Source organism: Austrofundulus limnaeus, unplaced genomic scaffold (assembly GCF_001266775.1).
Source record: "Austrofundulus limnaeus strain Quisiro unplaced genomic scaffold, Austrofundulus_limnaeus-1.0 Scaffold144, whole genome shotgun sequence".
NCBI classification, from domain to species: domain Eukaryota; kingdom Metazoa; phylum Chordata; class Actinopteri; order Cyprinodontiformes; family Rivulidae; genus Austrofundulus; species Austrofundulus limnaeus.
This window is the reverse complement of record NW_013952546.1, coordinates 738,080-746,718: the sequence shown is the minus strand read 5'-3', so window position 1 is coordinate 746,718 and position 8,639 is coordinate 738,080. Positions and strand designations below refer to the sequence as shown.

At 37.8% G+C, this 8,639-nt stretch overlaps 2 protein-coding genes across 2 annotated transcripts in view; one reads left to right on the top strand and one right to left on the bottom strand.

The window, feature by feature from the left end:
* rab5ab (RAB5A, member RAS oncogene family, b) overlaps positions 1 to 6,952 on the bottom strand; it is a 12,012-nt gene extending 5,060 nt beyond the window's left edge. The window contains exons 1-5 of the mRNA XM_014016390.1: positions 6,797 to 6,952; positions 4,241 to 4,457; positions 2,292 to 2,443; positions 1,565 to 1,687; positions 1,381 to 1,474 (exon numbers count right to left, since the gene is read on the bottom strand). Of these exons, the coding sequence (XP_013871844.1) occupies positions 1,381 to 1,474; positions 1,565 to 1,687; positions 2,292 to 2,443; positions 4,241 to 4,406 (535 nt within the window). The 5' untranslated portion in view covers positions 4,407 to 4,457; positions 6,797 to 6,952. The remainder of the gene's footprint in view (positions 1 to 1,380; positions 1,475 to 1,564; positions 1,688 to 2,291; positions 2,444 to 4,240; positions 4,458 to 6,796) is intronic.
* A 739-nt stretch (positions 6,953 to 7,691) lies between these two features.
* The window catches only part of efhb (EF-hand domain family, member B), a 17,921-nt gene continuing 16,973 nt past the window's right edge, over positions 7,692 to 8,639 (top strand). Inside the window, exons 1-3 of the mRNA XM_014016389.1 lie at positions 7,692 to 7,863; positions 8,084 to 8,143; positions 8,235 to 8,378. Of these exons, the coding sequence (XP_013871843.1) occupies positions 7,801 to 7,863; positions 8,084 to 8,143; positions 8,235 to 8,378 (267 nt within the window). The 5' untranslated portion in view covers positions 7,692 to 7,800. The remainder of the gene's footprint in view (positions 7,864 to 8,083; positions 8,144 to 8,234; positions 8,379 to 8,639) is intronic.

Genomic DNA, 8,639 nt, shown 5'->3' with positions numbered 1-8,639 from the left:
CTACTACTACTACTACTACTACCACTACTACCACTACTACTACTACCACTACTACCACTACTACTATTACTACCACTACTACCACTACTACTACTACCACCACTACTACCACTACTACTACTACCACTACTACCACTACTACCACTACTACTACTACCACCACTGCTACCACTACTACTACTACCACTACTACCACTACTACTACTACCACTACTACCACTACTACTACTACTACCACTACTACCACTACTACTACTACTAATACTACCACTACTACTACTACTACTACTACTACCACTACTACTACTACTACCACTACCACTACTACCACTACTACTACTACTACCACTACTACCACTACTACTACTACCACTACTACCACTACTACTACTACTACCACTACTACTACCTCTACTACCACTACCACTACTACTACCAATACTACCACTACTACTACTACTACTAATAATAATAAATCAATCAATCAAATTAATTTTGAACAAAGAGATAACCATACTTGAACATATTAAATGCAGAATACACATATTTTTATAGCAATAATAATCTTAACATGTTCGAAATGGTGTAGGAAGAAGTAAAAAAAACTTATAAACTCCTACCCCGTGCTAATTTCAGTAATATATAATAATAAATAATAATACAACTCAGGCTAACTTAATCGTTAAATTACAGTGTAAATTTATATTCAACCTTGTACAACACTTCGTGACGCAATCACTCCTCATTTCTACATATTAAAGAACATAAACACATAAAACGAATGCACCTGAGCAAACATCAAAATTAATTAAATCATTTCCATTTCATAGTTGCTTTTTTTTGGCATAGACTCACTACACACATATATTTATAGTAAGTACATATATATTCATCCAGCTGTACACATACAATCATGTACGCTTATCAACTGACATATACACATTTATACACCCACTCACCCATTCATATTTTATATCTTAAAAAAATAGCCTCCTTATATTTTCTTTTAAACTGTATTAAACTTTGACTTTTTTAAGTCCTCTTTTAGTTTGTTCCATAATTTGACCCCATGAGTTGAAATACAAAAGCTCTTTCTTGTTGTACGTATCCTACGAATCCTTAAATTTAGTAGTAATAGCAACAACAACAACAACAACAACAACAACAACAACAACAACAACAATAATAATAAAAGCTGTACTGCAGTGGTAGCTGAAACTTCAGGAGATGAAAAAAGGAACATTTTTAAGTTATAATCTAAACCCATTACTATGAAGCATATAACTTGTTATTATTGGATGTAACAGACAGGATCCAGAAGAAGATAAAAACATATTTGACCCATTTTTTAAGTCCTACGGCGCCAGCGGGGACTCTTACCGATGGCCATGAAGATCTCGTTGACGTTCATGGAGGTCTTTGCTGAAGTCTCCATGAAGAGCAAACTGTTGTCGTCTGCGTACGACTGCGCGTCCTGCGGAGGAACGACAGGAAGTTCAAACGGCGGGATCACAGAAACGACCAATCTTTAATGAGTTTAAAAAACAAACAAACCCAAACTAACCTGGAAGTCCAGAGCTCTCTTGTTTGTGAGATCAGCCTTGTTTCCAGCCAGAGCTATTACGATGTTTGGACTGGCTTGTCTCTGAAGCTCTTTGACCCAGTTCTTCGCCCGAACAAACGACTCCTGGCAAACAGAGCAGAGCGGGGTCAGGGCCGGGAAAATACAGTCCGGACGATACAAGAAGAGGATACAAGAAGGAAACCATTAAAACCATCATTTATAAACTAATAACATTTACATCAGTAGAAAAAGAGAAGTTATATAAATATAAAATGAAAACTAAACGTGTCTAAAGAAGAGTTCATGAACTTTGACCTGGTGATCCAGCCCTGAAAACCAAAACCAACAAAGGCCCAGTCAGGTGGGAAGATAAATAAAAGCCGTAAGAAAAAGAGAATTTTATTTGTTTTTTAAATGCTGGCATTAAATATTTCTTAGAAAGCCATTTTTTAAATACATAAACCAAACAGAAAACAGAGTTATTTCACTTTATGGTAATAAGTTTAGACAAAGTTAATGAGCCAAGAGAAGAATAATGTGTTCATATAAAGACGTGATGCTGAGAGGTGACTCAACTGTTCAAGTGTTGAGGCGTAAAAATAAACTTCTGTTTTTAGCCCGACAGAGATAAAAAAAAAAATTTAAAAAAGGACGGAAAGTCCCTCTGCTCCCTCGGCGTCACTTTAATGTGAAATTCAGAGCTGCAGGTAAGACGATGCCGGCTCACCTCGTTGGTTATGTCGTAGACCACGATGGCCGCCTGCGCTCCTCTGTAGTACATGGGAGCCAGGCTGTGGTAGCGCTCCTGACCGGCCGTGTCCCAGATCTCAAATTTGACCGTCGTGTCGTCCAAACATACCGTCTGAGTCAGGAAGGCAGCTGCACAGAGCCGAGAGCCACAACTGAGCCACAACACAAACATGCTGACAGCAAACAAAAGAGATCTGATCAAACAGAAACAACAAGTGATTTATGATACAAAACTCTTTATCTGCATCTAATGGAAGAAATCTGACTCAACTCTCAGGAAGAAGTCAGTTTGTCGCTCAGTTATCTTCAGATTAGGTCTGGACAAAAACACACCTGAAACGAAGAGTCTTGTCTTCGTCAAGACGGCAACATCAAAAATCAGTCTGAAGCCGAGTTCTAATGAATATCTTACCTGTTACAGATGGGTTTTTAAAAAGGTTATGTGTGGACTCATGAGCTAAAGGCTAGTCCAAGCAGAGCTAACGCTGCATCCCGGTTGGATTCCGGATCCAGGATTTCCACGACTGACAGTAAAATCAACTGAAACGCCTCAAAAAATGAGTCGTTTTGATTTAGCTTAGATAAACGTTTAATTTTAATATTTTATTCTCGGTCAGTTTTTTTTTTATACCTAATTTCCCTCTGGGATCAATAAAGTATTTTTGAACTGAACTGAATTGAATTTGCACCTCATTTAGTGGATTAGCTTTTTTGCTAACTTTACTAAAACCATTAGCGGACGGATAAGCTTCCTCTAAATTAGGTTCTGCTAATTTTAAATCAACTAAAATAATAAATGTAAAACTTCTATTTTTATGCCTTTATCCCAAATTAAATAAAAAACTATTCCCACTTAGAAGCCGTGCAGAATGTTTCAGGCACCATGTATGTTAGCAACTTTAGCAGCTAAACTTCAAACTAAGAACTTCAAAAAGAAACAAAATAACATTTAACAAGATTTAAATAACAAATACAAAACTGACCAAGTATAAAATATGGTAGAGAAAATATTTGTGATTTGTTGTTTGACTAACTTTAAACTGCTTTAATAAAAATACAAACTCGATCAAAGAAATGCTTTTATTCTGAAAAAGGGGCAAACTGGAAGTATCACAAGTTAGACTGAGCTGTAACTCTGGTTTGGATTGGCTGATTTGCCACAGATGACCCCGCCCGCTTTTAAATTAAACCAATAAAAACTAACAACAGGTATGTGTCAGTCCCACCAGTCTTCAACTGGAAGGAGATGACAGTCATCTTAGCGGTTAGCCTTAGCTTCCAGTGATTTTTAAACTTTATAGAGGGTTAGCATTGGCAGAGCTAAGATTCTTGTTTAGCAAATAAGTAGCTGGTGAAGCTAACTTTTTGGTTAGCTGTGCCTACCACTATTAGCTGCATTAGCAGGGCTTGAATGAACAGAAACTCATGGTTAGCTTGCATCGCTAACAGGAGAGCATCACATTTAATTATACAGGTTGTAACTGGAAGAGTGAACACAGCTAGCTTTAGCACTTCCTGCAGAACTGAGAGCAGCATCAAGCTTTAAAAAATGGTGATAATATGAACTGATATGATTTTTTTTTTATGATAGGTGTTTTTTTAGGCAGCAGGGGTCCACTTTGGTTCTGATCCGACTCAGAACAGCAGTCAGCTTGGTGGTCCGGTCAGAATTAATCTCTGCAGTCGATCACGAAGCAGATATTTGTTGTTCAGAACCTTTCCTAAACCTCACCGGTGAATTTTACCATCTTTTTAGCCTCATTTTATCCTCTTTGTCAATTTTATTGTGAAGGTTTAACAAACAACAATTTCTACTCATTTCATTAACATCTTATTTGTTTTTTCTAACTAAAAAATGTTTTTTTTTGTTTTTAAATTCTGCTACTCGATTGACAGTTCACCTCTCTGATGTTCTGCTAAATGTACCTCCGATCGTGCTCTCCTGGAACTCGTGGAACTGACCCTTGACGAACCGAAGCACCAGACTGGACTTCCCCACCGCCGACTCTCCTAAAAGCACGAGTTTGAACTGGCAGATCTTGTTGCCGGCGTTCGGGCCGTTGGGTCGCGTGGCTCCGCCTCTACTGGCCATGTCACCGTGTGCAGCGGCGTCCCCCGAATGCAGCAGAAAACTGGAAAAAACCTGAAACAGATGACGAGGAGGAGTCTCAAAATCAGAAACTGAACAACCTCTCTTCTGACAGTCAGATCAAACGTATCCTCCCTGAACCGGACTGGTCCGTTTTAGACGGTTTTTATTTTAAAGAGTTTAAATATTTTGACTATATTCACTGAGGTCGACAAATTGACAGCTCTTAAACAAAAATGCCACAAACTTGTTGTTTTGTAGACAAAGATTAATTTATTCTCAAAACAGATCTTGGCTTTAATTTTTATGTTTTCCATAAGATGTCACTATTTCTTTAAAAAGTCATTTCAAATTTTAAAAAGTCACAAAATGCAAGGATTCAATAATCTCATAAACACATATTTTATTGACAAAGAAACACTTAACATTTCAAATATTGAAGAAATTTGACGATTAAAAAAAGCAACAACTAATTTTGTATTTGATGGCAGCAACACGTCTGAAAATACTTGAAACGGGGTACATTAAAAATTGTTAAAGTACATTTTACCAATAAAAACAGCTGGAGGTGCGTTTGGCAACAGGTCAGTAAAAGCAACAGCGCTCAAACTTTCCAGCTTCTGACCCACAAAATAACAGCAGCAGAGATCTGTGCCCCCAAATATTTTTAGCTGATAAACGTAAGTATCAGGTTCAAAACATAATAACAATATTTATTATGCTAATTTTGTGTATTTTTAAGTACACTAACCTCACTCTTTTTAACAACTAAGACAAAAAATGTTATTAGTAATTTTTAAAGTGCCTGTGACATAATTTTTTAAAATAAATATAAAGACATTATTGGAAAGATAACATTATTAGCAGATTGCAAAAATAATTTCCTGCTGCTGAGATGAACAGTTGTTGAGATATTTGCATTTGAAGTAACAGGAAGTGATGTCAAAGGGGAACGTCTGCATGGAACAAAGCATCGATAAAATAGCAAACAACAGACTGTAGAGAAGAATCTTTTTCTTTAGATTATTTTGAGTTTCTATCAGAGATGAAGACGAGTCAGAGTTCAAATCATATTGTTTCAATAAACAAAGATTAGAGTTCTTTCTTAAAGAGTTCCCCTTTGATGTCACTTCCTGTTGCACCGAAATACACCATTTATGTGACAAAATGGGTAAAAATCACATGTTTTATGCAAGGTTTCTTATATAAAAATGTTTTTTCTTTGACTTTTTGTATTTGATGGACGGGCATGTCACAGGCACTTTAAATGCATTTAGTTCTGAAAACATTTTAAAGACTCCATCGTGATTTTTCAGGACCCACAGTGGGGTCCGAACCCCAACTTTGAGAAGAACTGCGTTACAGGATGGAGTATAAAAACACTTTAGGAGTAAAGCTGGGCAGAGGTTTGACGGTCAGGTAAATCAAAACTTAATATTCTTCTTGGAAACATTAAATGCCATGTCTTTTGACCGAAAGAGAAAACAGCTGCCTCTCTGATGGTATGGAGGTGCATAAGCCCCACAATGGCATTTTTTTCCCTTTTTCACCACAATGGTTGAAGCTGATCAGCCCACAATCACACCCACAGTGACACACTGACATGGACACACACAGCTGAACAGAACCGAACAGACATGAACTAAATACTGCACTATTAAAATCTTCTTGGAAACATTAAGTTTGCCTCTCTGATGGTATGGAGGTGCATTTGTGCTCGGAGCATGGACAGCTTACCATCAATGCAGAAAAGTATGTCCAGGTGTTAGAGCATCAAACAGCAGTAGCAGAAAACATCAGAGAAGTTCTTCTTTCCTCCAGGTTTATCACAGACTCTCATTACAAAAATAAAGACCCTCAACTTAGTAGAAACGCAGTTACGACACACACACAAAAACAAAACACACAGGCTGTGTTGTTAGCACAAATTAGCAAAGCTAGCATTAGCCGCACGGCTAGCTAAGTAAGCTGAAAACGTCAAACACCGAACAAAACCCGTCGTGACAGTTGATTCAGTCGGTGTGACGTTAGACTCAATACGAGTAGTTTCATGTTTAACAGGCTCACAGACTCCAGGTCTGACGTTTGAGAATGTCGGAGCATGAAGCAGGTTTGGGTGTGTACAGCTAATGACGGCTAGCCGCATAACGTTTAGGTAGCTCCCCCCACTCATCGATCAGCGATCTGAGCGGGGCTGTTGATCATAAATGTCTATTACTGTGTTACGAACCTGGCAGTGTTCACCCAACCGGAGTAAACAACCGTTAACCTACACTGCTGACTGGCACGGCCCTTGTGTTGTTTTAGCTAGCTAGTTATGTTGTTTAGCTAGGACCGCTTGCTTCGGGAGGAGCCCTCCGGTTAGCATTTAGCTTCCAATATTAGCTACTCACCTAAAAGAAGCAGCCTGGTAAAAAATGAAGCGTTTCCGGAACAATATCTTTAATGCTTAAAGGTCTGTCCACAAGGTATCCAGTCAGACACAGTAGCGTTAAGATTTCATGAAGCTCCGCTGTCTCCCTCTCCCACTTCTTTCAACTTCCCTTTTGTACGAAGGATGATGACAGATCTGTAGGGCAAGCCGTTGTAACATATAATAAAAGCACAACATGAAAGCAGCCCACCGAGCATGTTGTTGCAACATTTAGTGAAATATTTTAGCGCTCACACTTCATTTTTACACTGCAGTTTTTTGTTGTCACGACTGCAATTATTAATGTCAATTTTGGCTTTTTAATCAGTCTTAGTATGGATATTGTTTATATTTGCTTATGTTTTGATGTTTAATAGGCCTTCATCGTGTTATGAAAAGAATTCAAATTTATTTTTAATCTTGAATTTCGGTGGTAATATTTATTTTATTTTTTGAAATTAAATTTTTTTTGTAATATAAACTCCAATTGACAATGTTTATTCTTGGCAGAAAATGTGTATTTGTAGGAACTGAATTGATTAAAAAAGAGCTGTTTGTTCTGAGAACATTCATGTTTATGAATGGGATTTCGTTTATTCTGGCTAAATCAAATTGATGATCAAACAGGAGTATGAAAGAATCCTGCCTTTGTATTATATGATAACTGGGCTTGCTATACTTATGACCACAACCCTCAATTAATCAGCGACCAATCTTACGCTGATATTTATTCAAATTTCTAAACTAGAGCAATAAAGAGAACGATCTAGGACGGTAAAAATGAAATTACATTTTATGTTAATAAAAACTTGACAATGCGGAATCAGCGAAGTTCAACGGCGTCATCGGTTCAACACCTGTCGTTGCTAGGCAACGGAACTCAAACCGATAACCGAAAAACTTCTGTCGTGTCGTGCTCGCTAAGTTGTGATTTTTTCCCCCCGCATAATAAATAAAAGTTGTTTATCTCAGTGAGAATTTAGGATGGATTTGACAGAAGGTCATACCTCATCGTGTGATATAAAATTCGGAGGTGAATGCAGAAGGGTAAGACGACTTATGCTAACTTACCGAGTAGCTAGCTTGATGCTAACTCACCAAGTAGCTAGCTTGATGCTAACTTACCGTGTAGCTAGCTTGATGCTAACTTACCGAGTAGCTAGCTTGATGCTAACTTACCGTGTAGCTAGCTTGATGCTAACCATGCTAACCACGTCTGATTTATTATTTTTTAATGTCAGTAATATGGTGTTCTTTTAAACTGTAGGCTGGGAAACTAAAGCCAATTGGTGACAGAGCAAAAGACTGCTTTCAGGAAATGCCAAGTGTAAGTTTACATTTTTTTATATTTTTATTATTATATTGTGAAAAAGTTTGTTTACTTTGTGATTTTCTGTAATAAATACTGCTGGTTCCAGTCTCAGACGCCACCGGTGGTGAGGAAATTTCTCAGCAGTAACCAACAAGAACCAGGTACCATCAGGGTCCACCATGGGAAGGCGTGGGACCCGGATGTTGCCAGCAGTGTCGTTCACGGCATCAGCACCAAAACATCCCTCATGGTGAACACCACGAGAACACACAACCCCTGAGCCGAGCTGAGTCTGTTAGTAAAATATCTCCTGGTCAAGTTTTAATGGAGCTTTCAGGGAATAATCTCTGAATTAGGGCTACATGATATCAGAAAAACCTGTGATGTGTGACAACAGTGCTTAATACTGCGATGACAATATGATCTGCGATTATACATACATACATACATACATACATACATATATATACAGTATATATATGACATGATTTGTTTGTGTACAAACTAATAC